Here is a 19,501-nt window from a genome sequence, read left to right on the forward strand (position 1 = left end):
AGCCAACAAGTGCTCAGTATATGTGGGAACTCCTTCAAGACTGTTGGAAAAACATTCCTCATGAAGCTGGTTGAGATACTGCCAACAAAACAACAAATCTGTCATCAAGGCAAAGGGTGCTACTTTGAAGAATCCAAAATATAAAATATATTTTGATTTGTTTAACACTTTTTTGGTTACTACATGATTCCACATGTGTTTTATCATAGTTTTGATGTCTTTACTATTATTCTACAATATAGAAAATAGTAAAATAAATAAAAACCCTTGAATGAGTTGGTGTGCACAAACTTTTGACTGCTACTTCATGCTATTATTCTATCTCTATATCATTGTAGACCTCACCACCACCAACACTACACCACCACTACACAGCAGGATCAATCCATCATTAGAAGAAGATGAGGAGGAATGCAGAAGAGAGCAGAATGCTCAGTGACTGACTGAGGGCTGGGCCAGGGCAGCTTGTCTTCACATAATGAGACAGCTTGGAATCCTGGCTAATGTTACCCCAGGCAAAGAATGTCAAGGACATTGATTCTCTTTTCTGTGCAGCTAGCGAGAGTAGAGTAGAGTAGAGTAGAGTAGAGTGTAGTAGAGTAGAGTAGAGTAGAGGTGAGGTGAGGTGAGGAAAATAAGGAAGAGAAGAGAATAGGAAAGGAAAGGAGAGAAAAAGAAGGGAGAGAAGAGAAGAGGAAAGGAGAGATCTATTGCAGATATTTACTTTGCATCCCAAATGGTACCCGTTTCCCTATTTAGTGCACTATAGGCCCTAGTCAAAAGCAATGCACTAAATAGGGAATAGGGTGCCATTTGGGATGCCTACACAGCTAGTCCCCAGTCTGCATACACAACTTGTCCCCAGGCTGCATACACAACTAGTCCCCAGTCTGCATACACAACTTGTCCCCAGGCTGCATACACAACTAGTCCCCAGTCTGCATACACAACAAGTCCCCAGTCTGCATACACAACTTGTCCCCAGTCTGCATACACAACTAGTCCCCAGTCTGCATACACAACTTGTCCCCAGTCTGCATACACAACTAGTCCTCAGGCTGCATACACAACTAGTACCCAGTCTGCATACACAACTAGTCCCCAGTCTGCATACACAACTAGTTCCCAGGCTGCATAGACAACTAGTTCCCAGGCTGCATACACAACTAGTCCTCAGTCTGCATACACAACTAGTCCCCAGTCTGCATACACAACTAATCCCCAGGCTGCATACACAACTAGTCCCCAGTCTGCATACACAACTAGTCCCCAGTCTGCATACACAACTTTTCCCCAGTCTGCATACACAACTAGTTCCCAGTCTGCATACACAACTTGTCCCCAGTCTGCATAGACAACTAGTCCTCAGGCTGCATACACAACTAGTTCCCAGTCTGCATACACAACTAGTCCCCAGTCTGCATACACAACTAGTTCCCAGGCTGCATAGACAACTAGTTCCCAGGCTGCATACACAACTAGTCCTCAGGCTGCATACACAACTAGTACCCAGTCTGCATACACAACTAGTCCCCAGTCTGCATACACAACTAGTTCCCAGGCTGCATAGACAACTAGTTCCCAGTCTGCATACACAACTAGTCCTCAGGCTGCATACACAACTAGTACCCAGTCTGCATACACAACTAGTCCCCAGTCTGCATACACAACTAGTTCCCAGGCTGCATAGACAACTAGTTCCCAGGCTGCATACACAACTAGTCCTCAGTCTGCATGCACAACTAGTTCCCAGGCTGCATACACAACTAGTTCCCAGGCTGCATACACAACTAGTCCCCAGTCTGCATACACAACTAGTTCCCAGGCTGCATAGACAACTAGTTCCCAGGCTGCATACACAACTAGTCCCCAGTCTGCATACACAACTAGTTCCCAGGCTGCATAGACAACTAGTTCCCAGGCTGCATACACAACTAGTCCTCAGTCTGCATGCACAACTAGTTCCCAGGCTGCATACACAACTAGTTCCCAGGCTGCATACACAACTAGTCCCCAGTCTGCATACACAACTTGTCCCCAGGCTGCATACACAACTAGTTCCCAGGCTGGATACACAACTAGTCCCCAGTCTGCATACACAACTAGTCCTCAGGCTGCATACACAACTAGTTCCCAGGCTGCATAGACAACTAGTTCCCAGGCTGCATAGACAACTAGTTCCCAGGCTGCATACACAACTTGTCCTCAGGCTGCATGCACAACTAGTTCCCAGGCTGCATAGACATTTACATTACATTTAAGTCATTTAGCAGACGCTCTTATCCAGAGCGACTAGACAACTAGTTTAGGAAAGAGAGGACCAGGTTTAGGAAAGAGAGGACCTCATAAGCACATGAACTCAGACATGAGCACTGTGAGGCACGTTAACTCGCTCAGTCTCTGTATTTTCCAAGGCCTCTATGGATGGACAGACAAAGCAACCTTTTGGCTGAATCCGAGCGATGGTAAAGCTAGTAAACCACAGACATCCTGACACCAACAGCACCATACCCACTCACCCCCCCCCCCACCCCAGCTCCCTACACCATACTCAGATAACTATCAGAGAGTTCAGGGGGTGTATGGGATCTACCACCTTGTAAATCCTTGGACGTGTGCCCATTGCCGTGTGTAAGGAAAATGTAAACAGTATTCTTCAAAATACATCCAGTATTATGTTGTTTACAGTTTAGGCATAAAGATAATGCTTACCAATGTCACTGTTTGGATCCCCATTTTAGACAATGCTAATAACATTTGATTATGTTATGATCACTGAATCCTTAATGCTTTTTCCTAAGTGTTTCCATGTGAACATGTTAAAAATACAAAAGCTACAAAGGTAAACGTCAGTCACCATCTGTTACCCCTTCCTCCCCACATTTATAATACGCTTTTCTAAATAAGTTATTGTCTGTTCAATTTGACCCGTGGCCAAGGTGAAAGGTGTCGACGTCATACGTCATACGTGTGCGACTCATTCTAATAGCTGTGTTACGGCTTTGAGGTCAGAGTTTTTACCAGTCTGCGTTCTTGACTATTTTCTGTTTTGCATGCCCCCAGAGATGTTTTCAGTAAAAAATATTTTTTTTACTTCAGTTTTTACGACCACGTTGAACCTGCTGTGACAACACACTATAGAAGCCTAATTTTAAATTCAAAACACTGGTTGTGCGTGTGTGTGTGTTTAAACCACTGGCTGAGTTATGTTCCCTCTTGTTCTGCCAAATCAATAAAACAGACTTTGTGACTAAGACCCATGAACAAATTTCTGAGCAGATCCCTGAGCAAGGGGAAAAACGTTTTCAAAGAAAGCTAGCATCTCTTGATTAGCAATGAAAATATCTGTTCCTCTCCCTCCTCCTCCTCCTCCTCCTCCTCCCCCTCATCACTTCTCCTCCTCCTGCTCTCCCCCTCCCTAATCCCTCCTCCCTCCTCCTCTACCTGATCCTCCTCCTACTTTTCCTTCTCCGCTTCCTTCTCCTCCTTCTCCTCCTCTTCCTCCTCGTCCTCCTCCCAGGATCTCCCCACTGACGTTTTCCTGTTTCCTGGATTCCACTGAGTTACTGCCTTAGTCTGCCAGTTTCTCCCTCTCTTACACACACACACACACACACACACATACACACACAGTCAGTAAAACCTTTGAGTCTTGATTCCTTTTGATTTAAAAAAAAGTATTATTATTTTTATTTCACCTTTATTTAGCCAGGTAGGCCAGTTGGGAACAAGTTCTCATTTACAACTGCGACCTGGCCAAGAAAAAGCAAAGCAGTGCAACACAAGCAACCCAGAGTTACACATGGGATAAACAAACGCACTGTCAATAATACAATAGAAAATCTATATACAGTGTGTGCAAATGTAGTAAGGGAGGTATAAGGCAATAAATAGGCCATAGTGGTGAAATAATTCAAATTGAGCAATTAAACACTGGAGTGATAGATGTGCAGAAGATGAATGTGCAAGTAGAGATACTGGGGTGCAATGAAGAAGAAAAAAGCAATATGGGGATGAGGTAGTTGGGTGGACTATTTGCAGATGGACTGTGTTCAGGTGCAATGATTGCTAAGCTGCTCTGACAGCTGATGCTTAAAGTTAGTGAGGGAGATATGACTCCAGCTTCAGTGATTTTTGCAATTCATTCCAGTCATTGGCAGCAGAGAACTGGAAGGAATGGTGGTCAAATAAGGAGTTGGCTTTGGGGATAACCAGTGAAATATACCTGCTGAGTGTGTGCTACGGGCGGGTGCTGCTATGGTGACCAGTGAGCTGAGATAAGGCAGGGATGTACCTAGCAAAAACTTATAGATGACGTGGAGCCAGTGGGTTTGGCGGCGATTATGAAGCGAGGGCCAGCCTACAAGAGCATACAGGTCACAGTGGTGGGTAGTATATGGGGCTTTGGTGACAAAACGGATGGCACTGTGATAGACTGCATCCAATTTGCTGAGTAGAGGGTTGGAGGCTAATTTGTAAGTGACATCGCCAAAGTCAAGGATCGGTGGGATGGTCAGTATTACGAGGGTATGTTTAGCAGCATGAGTGAAGGATGCTTTGATGCGAAATAGGAAGACAATTCTGGATTTAATTTTGGATTGGAGATGCTTAATGTGAGTCTGGAAGGAGAGTTTATAGTCTAACCAGACACCTAGGTATTTGTACTTGTCCAGATATTCTAAGTCAGAACTGTCCAGAGTAGTGATACTAGACGGGAGGCTGAAGACTTTAGAAAGGCAGGGTAGGATAGATATAGGTCTGTAAAAGTTTGGGTCTAGAGTGTCTCCCCCTTTGAAGAGGGGGATGCCCGTGGCAGCTTTCCAATCTTTACGGATCTCAGACAATACGAAAGAGAGGTTGAACAGGCTAGTAATAGGGGTTGCAACATTTGCGGTCGATAATATTAGAAAGAGAGGGTCCAGATTGTCTAGCCCGGCTGATTTGTAGGGGTCCAGATTTTGCAGCTCTTTCAGAACATCAGCTATTGACATTAGAGAGAGGCATTAAGAAAACACAAGTGTTGATCAGGAGAGCTAAGAAAACAATGGGTAAATGGCGATGAATGGGCAGAGTGGGACTCTTAGAATGATCATAGGGTCAAAAGAGCAGCAATAGGTGAGTCAGGGTGCTGTTCGGTAGTCACTACTACGCTAGGCGAGCAGGGGACACAGCGGGCCTAGCCGGGGCAAGTAGATGGTTCTTCGGCGACAACGTAACTGAATAGCCTGTTGAGACCACGTCGGCAGTCCATTCGTGATGGATCGGCTGGCTCCGTGTCGACAATAAAGGGTCCAGGCCAATTGGCAAAGGATGTGTTGTAGCCCTAGAATTAGCTGATATATGGGCCTAGCTCGAAGCTAGCTCAAGGCTAGCTGGTGTTTGCTTCGGGACAGAGGTGTTAGCTAACATGGGCCACTCGTTTGCAGCTAGCTACCTGCGATGATCCGATGTAATGATCCAGAGCGGCAGAAATCCGGTGATTGGTAGAGAAAAGCAGTCCGACAGCTCTGGGTTGATATCGAGCTGTGCCAGACTAGCAGGTATTGTTCGAGCTAAGGCTGGCTGGTGACAGAGAAAAAGGTGAAGACCGCTAACCGTGGCTAACAAAGACTAGTAGCTAGTTAGCTGGCTAGCTCCTGATGGAAGTTCCAGTTATAAGGAATAAAAATAGCAGATCTGTACCACATTGGGTGAGGCAGATTGCAGGAAAGTATATTTAGTTCGTAGATAGAAAGTGAGATTAAGGTATATACGAAGAAGACCGGCTATTTACACAGGATAAGACAAGGACAAACAGACACATCCTACTGCTACCCCCATCTTGGAATTGATATTTTATTTTTATTTTTTATTTGACCTTTATTTAACCAGGCAAGTCAGTTAAGAACAAATTCTTATTTTCAATGACGGCCTGGAAACAGTGGGTTAACTGCCTGTTAAGGGGCAGAGCGACAGATTTGTACCTTGTCAGCTCGGGGGATTGAACTCGCAACCTTCCGGTTACTAGTCCAACGCTCTAACCACTAGGCTACCCTGCCGCCCCATATTCATTTGAATGTTAACATTTAAATGTTCATAACATATTTCATACCTCTTTGTTCTCATTTGTCATATTGTGCTCTTCCGAAAATATTGTGCCATGCTGTTGACATTTGTACAAATAAAAGGTGCTATCTAGAACTTTAAAGTGTTCTTTGGCTGTCCCTATAGGAGAACCCTTTGAATGAACCTTTTGGGTTCCATGTAGAACCCTTTCCACAAAGAGTTCTATATGGAACCCAAAAGGGGTTCTCCTATGGGGAAAGCCAAAGAGCCTTTTTGGAACCCTTTTTTCTAAGATTGTAATGTTTCCCTCTAACCCCATTATTCCCTGATTCAAACCTAGCTAACTACCATGCTGAGAAACTCTTTCCACTACTTTTAAACTCATTTTTAAACGCTGTTCTCCTGCTGTACTTCAATGTCAGCAGGTCAGACATGTAGTTTGAGGAATCACCTGGGAGAGAGGAAAATTCATGACTCAGCTTGTTAAGAAAGAGAGCATCATGAATCTCTGTTGGCAGATTGATTCAAACAGGCTGTTTGAAAAACACACACACACACAAACATACACACACACACACACACACACACACTGCTGTGTGATAGTACTGTACTGTACCATCTATCCCTGTGTAGTCCCCTGTCTGGAATCATCTGGCCCCCAGCTGCCTCACTCACTGGCCTGGCTGCCTGGCTGTCTGAGGAGGATTATGGGTAATCTGTGATGTCATGGCGGCCAAGCCTTGATCAGACCTTCCACCTATTTATTCACTTCATTCACTTCCTGTGCTTCTTCTACTTGCGTTCCTTACTTTGTTTCTTCTTCTTCTTCCTTCATCTCCTTTTCTAACTGGTCCTCCTCCTACACTCTTATAAAAAATTGTTCTAAAAGGGTTATTTGGCTGTCCCCATAGGAGACCCATTTGAAGAACCCTTTGGTTCCAGGTAGAACCCTTTTGCGTTCCATGTAAAACTCTTTCCACAGATGGTTCAACATGGAATCCAAAACAGTTTTACCTGGAACCTAAAAGGGTTCTACCAGGAACTAAAAAGGTTTCTCCTATAGGGACAGCCAAAAAACCCTTTTAGAACCTCATTTTCTAAGAGTGTAGAGTGATGATCCTAATGTCCTCTTCCTATCACTGTTTTTTAGGTTTGAAGATGTTGCAAGTATCTGTCTGGCTGTCTAACTGATCTCTCTCCCCTCTCTGCTCCACAGGTGTCGATATCCTCCATTGGCTGGGCCTCACCGGCAGCAGAGACACCCTCTCCCCAGGGACCAGCTCCTCTTCCCCCTCCTCCTCCCTTCACTCTCCTTCTTCCTCTACCCCAGGAGCCGGGGTCCTACTCAGCCCGGACGCCCACATTGAAGCCGCCACAGGGGGTCTGTTCCCGCCGGAGCTCGGTGAGGAGTTTTCTGTCGTGGTTAGCCTAAGCTCCTGGCGAGCGAACAATGCTTTCCTTTTCAGTGTGCGTGACGGCAGGGACAAGCTGCAGTTTGGCATCCAGCTGCTGCCCAGGAAGGTGGTGGTGTACACCGGCGAAAAGGCCTCTGTCTATTTCACCTACAATGTACACGACGGGTGGCAGCACTCTTTCGCCGTGAGCGTGCGGCCGCGCTCCGTTTCGTTCCATGCGGACTGCGGGGTGGTGCAGCAGCGAGAACAGACGCTGACCCGGGCACATGTGCTGGGGTCCGGATCCAGAGGCCTGCTCACCCTAGGAAGGATGAAGTCTAAAGCAGCCCAGTTCCATGGCCTCATATGCCAGCTGGACATCTACCCCTCAGCCCAGGCTGCTGCGCATTACTGCCACTACCTTAAAAAACAGTGCCGGCTGGCTGACACTTTCCGATCGCCACCGCCACCCTCCAGCTTGGATATGGAGGTTTCTGGCTCCCTAGCTTTCTCCCCTATTCCTCCTTCTCCAGCATCCCAGACTGTGGTGGTGCCCCTCTCCCTGGCTGTAGACTCCCAGCAGTCCACCAACCTGGCCAGATCAGCCCCCAGCCTCAGCCCCTCCCTGGAGGGGTCTGGAATACCGTATTTAAGCCCCTCAGAGCAGTCTCACCTGGGGGTCAGGACCCAGACCCAGAGCTTCTTGCTGGAGCACCTCACCTCTATCCATACACCCACAGCAGGCCCCATTGGCTCGTCCTCAGGCACTCTAAGTAGGCTGAAGGCCATGGGCATCACACACAGGAGTACCAACTCCAGCTCCGCATCTGGCCCAACAGGGGGCTCCACCAGGCAGTCTCCCCAGTCTGAGAATGACACAGAGGAGGAGGAGGAGGAGGAGGAGGAGGAGGAGGAAGAGGAGGAGGAGGAGAGGAGCCCCAGTAGGCCCCAACGGGTCACCACAGCCACCCCAGGGCTGATCTCCCATGTCAGGCAGAGCCGCTTGAAGGAGGGCCTGAGGAACAGCTCCAGGCCTAGAGACTCTCGGCCCCAGCCCACTAACCACCTCGTGGACACCAAGCTCAGACCCAACAGCACCACCCTGTACCGGGAGAACCAGGTGGACACCTCAGAAGAGCATGGCCAGGAAGGGGCCTACGATGTGGGCATGGAAGGCTACGACTATGGATACGAGGAACCAGACTACTTCTACAGAGACTATGACGAGGCTTTTCCTGGCCCCAAAGGAGACCCAGGTCCTCCGGTAAGTGTTTGGAATTCATAAATTCTAATAACAGATATGAGAATGTTAGAAACTTGTCTTCGTAGTGTGTTTCCCGGAAGTCAGAGCAGAGGCGTGCATGAGCAATAGGGGGAAATTACAATACATAATTAATGAAGCCTTAGGGTGATGAGGTCTTGAGTGTTCTGTTGGCCCTCTCTTTTAAACACACAAATGTTTTGCCAGGGCCTTGTATTGATTTAGAGGCAAGGTGAGGGCGTGTCCAAGCACTTTTCTTTTTTCATGTATCAACAGGTGGTTAAAATAACACGTCATTCCCCTTTTGAAATAATGCCAGTGACTCGTTCATACTCTTGTGTAAGCGGAGAGGGGAGTCATTTATAACTGAGGGTTGCTCCCTATATCCCAGTGACAAAAGAGCATATAACAGGCTGATGTCAGCTAGCTGTAGAGGTAGCTTTTCTTCTCTTCAAGGAGAACAAGACTACACCATTCTGTAATATCGGCGATGTTGATCTATTGCTTATGACCCTATGGCAGCCTGGGAATGACAGCTGATTGAGGTGTTTCTAAGTCGGTCTTTGCTGCTCAATCTTTCTCCTGAAGGACTTGAAGCCACAATCTGTCCTTTATTTGACCATCAAATTATTGCAGATTACACCTTTTACCGTGAGGTGGAAGTCCATTCCTAACTTCTGTTTCTCTCATTCAACTACATGAGACTAGGACTGGTAGACAAATGTTTAGGAGGCCAACTAAACCAGACTATTACTGTTTTCCATAATACAAGGAGTCAGATATTGACTCGTTTTTCATCCTCCTTGATTTATGTGTTGAGAAAATGAGAGCAGCCAATAGCTGTTGAGTACTCTCTAACAGGCTCCATGTTTTGGATGTAGGATCAGAGGAAGATCAGTGGGTCAGTGTGTGATTGTGATGTCACCACCTTTTGCACTCAGAGCTCCAGATTGAGAATATGGCTATGTTCTATTCAGCGTTCTCCTGTGCACCATGCTTTCCCAAGCTCAATTTGCCCAGTTCCGTGTTCCGTGCTCCATTTACCTGCTCTGGAGCATGCAAGTACAGCGAACGGAACACAAAAAGTATCTCACCCTCAGAGAGGCTTTGGCTTTGGCTCCAGATAGTCAGTGTAGAAGTATATAGTAAACATAGGTGCTGTATATGAATATGCAATGCTGATGCTTCTGGATTATTTCTCCATAGATCCTAATTGCCTATACTGTACAATAGTTTTCATGACCAAAGATCTTTGGTAACCCTTTATTTTACAGCCCATTTTATACATGTTTTACTCCATATACAAACTTACACATACAAACAACAACTTACAGACTCACACAAACAATTTCTTCATCTCATCTACTCAGACCCACATGCTCACACCCCCATCCCTAGTGTCTCCATTATTGTTGGCCTTTAAATTGTATCAATTTGTTTTTCTTGGTTGCCAATGCTATTTCAATATTTCAATAATAAATCTTGCGATTTTTCCATTGTGTTTATGATGGTGGATTGATTGATTTCTTAGTATATGTATAAGTTTTTAGTAGAGTAGAGTAGAGTAGATTTTTCAACGTCGATACCGATACCGATTATTGGGGGACAAAAACCCTGATACCGATTAATCAGCCGATTAAAAATATATATATATTTATACACACACACACACACACACACACACACACACACACACACACACACACACACACACACACACACACACACACACACACACACACACACACACACACACACACACACACACACACACACACACACACACACACACACACACACATTTTTGTAATAATGACAATTGCAACAATACTGAATGAACAATAACTTAATATAATACATATTATGGGCTTTTGGATGGGTGTTCTTAAGGTGATTCCACAGGTTGGTGGTATGTTTTTATTTAGCCGTTGCTGACCCCATGCTTACATCTTTATCACAAGTAAGACACCTTGCTTTCCCTGGTGCCAATTCCATGTAATAGTCCCACACTGGTGCTCTGCTTTTCTCTGCCATCTGTAAAACACACACACAGCTCTGAAGTGACAATGATACTGAAGAGTCTGCTTAGGAGACAAATACTCTCAACTGTTTGAATAAAAATAGAGTTTAAGTTAACTGTGATGAATGTTGAAAACAAAAACTGTAATTTCTATATGCAGGAAATCCTATTTTAATAATGGACATGGTAAGAATTGACTACCAAAGTGGGAGTGATAATTCCCATGACACCTTCTAGTGAAATCTGAAAAGCGGTTCCTTCATTCATTTATTCCATAGGATATTTTTAGATTCACTTAAAATAAGGTCTGTGTTTCGTGTAGACTTACACCACCTTGCCAATTTTATAACTGTGTAGAGATACGAGCCTGCTGCTGCCACCCCTCAATCAGACTGCTCTATCAAATATCAAATCATAGACTTAACTATAATAAACACACAGAAATACGAGCCTTAGGTCAAATCCGGAAACTATCACCTCGAAAACAAAACGTTTATTCCGTTCCGTATTTTATCTAACGGGTGGCATCCATGAGTCTAAATATTCCTGTTACATTGCACAACCTTCAATGTTATATCATAATTACGTAAAGTTCTGGCAAATTAGTTTGCAAAGAGCCATGCGGCCAAAACTGTTGCATATACCCTGACTCTGCGTGCAATGAACGCAAGTGGTGACACAATTTCACCTGGTTAATATTGCCTGCTAACCTGGATTTCTTTTAGCTAAATATGCAGGTTTAAAAATATATACTTGTGTATTGATTTTAAGAAAGGCATTGACGTTTATGGTTAAGTACACATTGGAGCAACGATTATCGTTGATTGATTGTTTTTTATAAGATAAGTTTAATGCTAGCTAGCAACTTACCTTGGCTTACTGCATTCGCGTAACAGGCAGGCTCCTCGTGGAGTGCAATGTTTAGCTAAAATATATATATATATACACATATACAGTGCCATCGGAAAGTATTCAGACCTCTTGACTTTTTCCACGTTTTGTTACATTACAGCCTTATTCTAAAATGGATTTTTTTAAATTCAACCTCAGCATTCTACACACAACACCCCATAATGACAAAGTGAAATGTTAGCAAATGTACAAAAGATACATTTTAAAAATACCTTATTAACATAAGTATTCAGGCCCTCTGCTATGAGACTCGAAATTGAGCTCAGCTGCATCTTGTTTCCATTGATCGTCTTTGATATTTTTCTACAACTTCATTGGAGTCCACCTGTGGTAAATTCAATTGATTGGACATGATTTGGAAAGGCACACACCTTTCTATATAAGGTCCCACAGTTGACAGTACATATCAAAGCAAAAACCAAGCCATGAGGTTGAAGGAATTGTCCGTAGAGTTCCGAGACAGGATTGTGTTGAGGTACAGATCTGGGGAATGGTACCAAAACATTTCTGCAGCATTGAAGGTCCCCAAGAAAACATTGGCCTCCATCATTCTTAAATGGAAGAAGTTTGGAACCACCAAGACTCTTCCTAGAGCTGGCTGCCCGGCCAAACTAAGCGATCAGATGTCACAATCGCCTGGAGTGGTGGGTGCAGAGTCAAGTGCAGAACCGACTTTATTTGGATTCCCAAACAAACGCCCAAAACAATAGTCTGACCCAACACAGGGCACAAACGGACAGGAACACAAACACATACACCCTGACTAACAGAAAACAATCCTGCACAAAAATAGGTGGGCCTAACAGGCTTAAATAGACATGAATCAAGAAACCAAAATAAGAGACAGGTGCAAACAATAAGACCAAACGAACAGAAAAGGAAAAAGGGATCGGTGGCGGCTAGTAGACCGGCGACGACGACCGCCGAGCGCTGCCCAAACAGGCAGAGGAGCCACCTTCGGTGGGAGTCGTTACATCAGGGGAGAAGGGCCTTGGTCAGGGAGGTGATCAAGAACCCAATGGTCACTGACAGAGCTCTAGAGTTCCTATGTGGAGATGGGAGAACCTTCCACAAGGACAACCATCTCTGCAGCACTCCACCAATCAGGCGTTTATGGTAAAGTGGCCAGACGGAAGCAACTCCTCAGTAAAAGGCACATGACAGCCCGCTTGGAGTTTCCCAAAAGGCACCTAAAAAATGAGGAAAATGTCAAGGGGTCTGAATACTTTCAGAATGCACTGTAGTGTACAGTCATGGCCAAATGTTTTGATAATAACACAAATATTAATTTCCGCAAAGTTTGCTGCTTCAGTGTCTTTAGATATATTTGTCAGATGTTACTATGGAATACTGAAGTACAATTACAAGCATTTCATAAGTGTCAAATGCTTTTATTGACAACTACATGAAGTTGATACAAAGAGTCAATATTTGCAGTGTTGACCCTTCTTTTTCAAGACCTCTGCAATCCTCCCTGGCATGCTGTCAATTATCTTCTGGGCCACATCCTGACTGATGGCAGTTCATTCTTGCATAATCAATGCTTGGAGTTTGTCAGAATTTGTGGGTTTTGTTTGTCCACCCGCCTCTTAAGGAATGACCACAAGTTCTCAATGGGATTAAGGTCTGTGGAGTTTCCTGGATATAGACCCAAAATATCAATGTTTTGTTCCCAGAGTCACATAGTAATCACTTTTGCCTTATGGCAAGATGCTCCATCATGCTGGAAAAGGCATTGTTCATCACCAAACTGTTCCTGGATGGTTGGGAGAAGTTGCTCTCAGAGAATGTGTTGGTACCATTCTTTATTCATGGCTGTGTTCTTAGGCAAAATTGTGAGTGAGCCCATTCCCTTGGCTGAGAAGCAACCCCACACATGAATGGTGTCAGGATGCTTTACTGTTGGCATGGCACAGGTCTGATGGTAGCGCTCACCTTGTCTTCTCCTGACAAGACTTTTTCCGGGTGCCCCAAACAATTGGAAAGGGGACTCATCAGAGAAAATGACTTTACCCCATTCCTCAGCAGCCCAATCCCTGTACCTTTTGCAGAATATGAGTCGGTCCCTGATGTTTTTCCTGGAGAGAGGTGGCTTCTTTACTGCCCTTCATGACACAAGCCATCCTCCAAAAATCTTTGCCTCGCTGTGCGTGCAGATGCACTCACACCTGCCTGCTGCCATTCCTGAGCAAGCTCTGTACTGGTGGTGCCCCGATGCCGCAGTTGAATGAACTTTAGGAGTTGGTCCTGGCGCTTGCTGGACTTTCTTGGGTGCTCTGAAGCCTTCTTCACAACAATTGAACTGCTCTCCTTGACATTCTTGATGATCCGATAAATGGGCGATTAGGTGCAATCTTACTGGCAGCAATATCTTTGCCTGTGAAGCCCTTTTTTGTGAAAAGCAATGATGACGGCACGTGTTTCCTTGAAGGTAACTATGGTTGACAGAGGAAGAACAATGATTCCAAGCACCACCCTCCTTTTGAAACTTCCAGTCTGTTATTCGAACTCAATCCGCATGACAGAGTGATCTCCAGCCTTGTCTTCATCAACACTCACACCTGTGTTAACAAGAGAATCACTGACATGATGTCAGCTGGTCCTTTTGTGGCAGGGCTGAAATGCAGTGGAAATGTTTTTGGGGGATTCGGTTCATTTTCATGACAAAGAGGGACTTTGCAATTAATTGCAATTCATCTGATCACTCTTCATAACATTCTGGAGTATATGCAAATTTCCATCATACAAACTGAGGCAGCAGACTTTGTGAAAATGTATATTTGTGTCACTCTCAAAACTTTTGGCCACGACTGTACTTTGTTTACCAGGTATATTTGCCATTAAGAAGTATGCTTTATTTGAGTTTAACATGTAGTTGTCGGCTTTCTTCAGAATTTAAAGATCGTATTCCTGCATGAGTTCAGAAATGTAAAGATTTTTTATGGGATTTTTCTAGGACTGATTTATTTTGATTTATTTTTAATTTTGAAATCATAATTTACTTTAGCAGGATATGATATTATCATTCCACATATGCATGCCTTAAAGTCATCTCAAATTATGTCGGGGTCTGCTTTTCTCTGTCCTCTATGTCTACATATGTAATGGCAATTTTTTAAAACGTAATTAATACATTTAGAGTCCAAAAGATGCGCATTCTTCATTCTCCAAATTCTGTCGCTAACTGCATTTTCTATTGGTGAATAATGATCCGATATCACTACATCATACATTTTTGAATCCAGTAAATTGTTGAGTCCATTTAAAAAAAAATGTGGTCAATTCTTGAGTAGCTTTTCTTACTTTGACAAAAAAATAGTATTTTGTTGTTGGGAATCGTAATCTCCAGGTGTCATGTAAATTATTTGTAGAGATAAAAATGTTCAGCCGCTTTGGAGGCTCCCAACAGTAAATTTGCCTTTTTTATTACAACATCTGCCAATCTTATCGAATGTATGCTTAAGGTCACATGCTAAAATAATAGTTCCTGTCTGGATTTGATCTAATATAGCTTTAATTGGTTCTAAAACCACCAGATTTACCCCTGTTGGGATATACTGTACAATGAAATCAATGTGTATCTTTCATCATCTAAGGTACAATTCAGCATTAGAAAACTTCTTGGTCCATGTGCTGGGATATAAGGGACAATTGTGTATTCGTATTTATCAGGATGCCTACACCTCTGCTGTTACTACAGTAGGTGGCAACATAAGCTTTTCCAACCCAGCTCCTCTTTAAATGTTACATTTTTCATTTTTTTTAAAAATGTAACTCTTACAAGAAAACCACATCTGCTGGCAATCGTTTTAAGTGTATGAGAACAATATGCTTTTCCCCCCCTCAAGGAGCCCTTGAACATTCCATGTGATAAGTTGGACATTGTTGGTCTTTACTTGTTAAGTTAACCTTATCTGTTCCATCTATCATTGAAGAACCAAGTAAAACGTTTTATCAGACATGACATATGAGGGCGGTGAGCATTCCATAGAAGGGGAGGATCATGTTTACAATAACTATGTATTTATACTATTTCAGCCCATTATTTAGCAGGTAGTAATTTAGAAATAACTACAATAGCAATTACCTACTCTGCTGAAAAGAATAGCATAGATCAGCATAGGGCAGCCTTTGCAGTATTTTTGCTGGTGGCCAGCCATCACTGTGTTTTTGCTGGTGACCACTAGCTTTCCCTGTGTTTTGGACACTGGTGACCAGCATAAACTGGTCACCAGCGTACCTCCATATCCTGGTTACCAGCAAAACAAGCATTAAGTCACCTTATTTGATGGCTTTGCAAAGTGATGTTTAATTTCTTTTGGAATCCAGCCAGAGCAGGGATATCCAAAAATGTGAACTTTTATTCACCCACAATCTGCATTCAGAATGACTGCCAGGGTTGGAAAGGTGAGATGATTAAATGAGACGATCTAAAGCATCTAAACTGGAACAACCATTTTGGTAAAAGGTGCAATAAGTACAACTAACATATTGGATTAGTTTAGAAAAATGTATGTTAATTATCTTTGTGTAGCATAAAAAAACAGATTTTGAAAATATATATAATAATCATACTGCAATAGAGCATGCTGGGAAATATGATAATGATGGCCATGGTTTTGCAGACAAGCTTGACCAGCTAGACCAGCATAGACCAGCATGGACCAGTTTGGCCACCAGCATACCAGCATCACCAGTATAACTGCAAAAGCTGGTCACCGGCATACCAGCATCACCAGTATAACTGAATAAACTGGTCAACAGCATCACCAGCTTGACCAGCTAGTCAGCCAGCCTAACCAGCTTGACCATGCTGGTCAGACCAGCTTGACCAGCATCAGACCAGCAAAGACCAGCATGGACCAGCTTGAAATTTAGGCTGGTCTATGCTGATTTTAACATTTATGATATTTTGATCGGGTCCCATTGAGATCCAGTTTGACTCGACACTGGGATTTGAGGAGGATGTTTGGGGGAGTTCACCCCAGCTGCACACTTCAAAGGCACTTCAAAGAGGGAGGAAGTACAGATTTCTCAATCATCGCCTTCATGATTCACTTCCTCTATCTGAAATACATTTCACTGCTGGTACTATTAGTGCCTCCTAGCCTGGTTCAACCACAGAGAACAATGGTGAGTGCAGCATTCAGTCTGATGTTACCTACAGTAGAAAGCAAATGAACAGATATTACATGGCACATGCCATAAAGATACATGTAAAAGCAGAAAGACATAAGGGGCCGTGTGAAATGTTGAATACACTCCCTGTTTTAGGGTTTTGTTAGGCACAACATGCAGCCATCACGCTGCTAATATTATCATCAGATAAAGAAAGAAAGAAGAATCAGTGTCTCTCTTGGTCCTGTTGTTTTGGTGAGAAGAAGGCGGTAGTAGTGCACTCAATGTTTCCATCACTGTGTGTGTAGGAGTGTGACTCCATGAGCAACCAGCTGTTTCTGTCTCTGAGACATTATCCCTTTGTCCCTCTGATACTGACAGAGAGGAATAGAATGTGCAGGACTCCCTTGGAAATGCACACACACATGTGGGAACAACCACACGTGCATACGCACTTACACCCACCCACACGCACGCGCACACACACACACACACACACACACACACACACACACACACACACACACACACACACACACACACACACACACACACACACACACACACACACACACACACACACACACACACACACACACACACACACACACACACACACACACTCTTCATTTATTATTCTGTATTATCTCAAATAGTTTTTCCATGACTGTCTGTGTGTATTATATGACCTGACCGTCAGACTCTTTCATGCTGTTTAGCAGCTTGCTAAATTGTGAACACAGTGTCATAGCAGTCAGATTGTCATCAGTATTACCCATCCAGAGCCAAGGCACTCAGCGAACCCTTTTCCTGTAAGTTGGTCCAGTGATATCCTCTCTCTCTCTCTCTCTGTTTGTTTGACTTGGATCAGCAGCCCATGAAGGATACATGATAACTGCAAATTAATTTGAAAAGCCTCCAGTTTCCAATAATACTTTAAAGAAAAACTCCACCCCAAAACGGTATTTTGTCATTTGTTTCATTAGTTCATTGTTGATATAGTCTCAAAATGTTTTGCACGTCAGCAAACAAGTTTTCAAGATGTATAAGGTGAATGCACCAATTTGTAAGTCGCTCTGGATAAGAGCGTCTGCTAAATGACTTAAATGTAAATGTAATGTATAACTTTCAAAATACAGAACTACAGCCGGTATGATGCATTTTGCATCATACTGTAAATACATCCTACCGGATGTATGTCTGTATTTTGAAAGTTAACAGGTGAGCTCCGTATTCCACATCTGTGTGGAGTGGATGTGTGCATTCGTGGGATTTTGTTATGCATTTGTGTGATGGCAAAAAAATCTACCACATAACATACCACATAAAAATCATGTTTTACCAGTACTTTACTAGAGTCTTCATTTCCATCACTGGAATGTAAAAGTGTTGAGCACATGTGTGTTGCGCTTTTTTCTCTCCTTCTTCTTTTACATCTTGCGTCCAAACTAACATGAAGTGGAATCATACCATGTGTTTCTTCCTGCGTTGACAAAGAGTTTATGTTAATCCCAGAACTGGCTGAAAGCTTTGCCATTACTGGTTTGGAGAACATTGGCCTCTCTTACATATAGTAAACACAGTATCCACCTCCCCACATCTGCCTATACATTAAACAGCATGCTATCACTTCTGATTTAGAACTTATTTGCGTGTCTGTGACATATGTGTCTCTCTCTCCTCTTGTCCTTTCTCTTCTCTTTTTTCTCTCTGTCTCTCTCTCTCTATAAAAGGGTCCTCCTGGTCCCCGGGGTCTACCTGGTCCTGCTGGGAAGAGAGGAGCTCGGGTGAGTACTGTAAAATGTGTTTTACCTGTCTGTGAACAGGTGTGATGTCACTGGGATGTCATCGAGCGTTAGGAGGTGCCACTCCCTTCCCTGAGGTGATAGGCAGCTTAAAAGATAAACATCACAGGCGCAGCTGAACACTAGCAGTGTTTTATGTACAGTGTTGTGCGGTGCTACAGCATGTTGTTATAAGATCTCTAAAGGTCACGATGGAGTTTAAAATGGCTTCTTCAAGGGTTATTCCAGGACATGTCAGGAAGTAGCTAGTAGTGGTCCTCAGTACGGCCAATGTGAGGTCAGGTTTATTGTCCTGGTGAGGCATGTTAAGACTGAACCTGCCAGAGAGCACAGATGCACACAGCTCACACACCCACTCTGTGGCTGAATACACTTCTCAGTGCACTCTCACGTCGTCATCATCAATCCACAGACACAAGCTAGACACAACCCATATGTCTTTGGTTTGGCTGTGTTCACCTCAGTGATCCAGCACTGTGACAGAGCTGCTGACATACATGCTAGTGGTTTTTGTGATTCCAACAAGAACCAGGGATGAGCTGTAATGGTGAGGCTGAATGAGATGGTCCTGTGAGAGGAGAACACATACAATGTTTACTTCCCTGGACCAAGGTAGAGCATCAAGGTAGAAAAAGCAGCTCCAGATGGTGCTGTGTTGTTGAGACTGAACAATGCTCTGATCATTGCGCTCTGATCACAATGCTCTGATCACAGCCCTGGGGAGATCATTCAACAGCACTAGACATGATTTGACCTCAATGCCCTGGCATTTGAACATTCTGCGATCTACAGTATTAGAGTGAATGGTATACATTTATGCTTTGAGAGAGGTAGTTACCTGGTGTGTGCGTGTGTGTGTGCGGTGTGCATGCGTGTGTGCGTGCGTGCACAAATACAAGTACATGTGTATGCCTGCCAGATATAATAATGATATTAAGAATGATAA

The 19,501-nt window shown here is 43.8% G+C and overlaps 1 protein-coding gene across 1 annotated transcript in view; it reads left to right on the forward strand.

Annotated features, from left to right (window-relative positions):
* LOC123996668 (collagen alpha-1(XXIV) chain-like) overlaps nucleotides 1-19,501 on the forward strand; it is a 216,399-nt gene that overhangs the window by 24,669 nt on the left and 172,229 nt on the right. Inside the window, exons 3-4 of the mRNA XM_046300243.1 lie at nucleotides 7,262-8,703; nucleotides 18,484-18,537. Of these exons, the coding sequence (XP_046156199.1) occupies nucleotides 7,262-8,703; nucleotides 18,484-18,537 (1,496 nt within the window). The remainder of the gene's footprint in view (nucleotides 1-7,261; nucleotides 8,704-18,483; nucleotides 18,538-19,501) is intronic.

The sequence above is a fragment of the Oncorhynchus gorbuscha genome, linkage group LG15 (assembly GCF_021184085.1).
Source record: "Oncorhynchus gorbuscha isolate QuinsamMale2020 ecotype Even-year linkage group LG15, OgorEven_v1.0, whole genome shotgun sequence".
Lineage (NCBI taxonomy): Eukaryota > Metazoa > Chordata > Actinopteri > Salmoniformes > Salmonidae > Oncorhynchus > Oncorhynchus gorbuscha.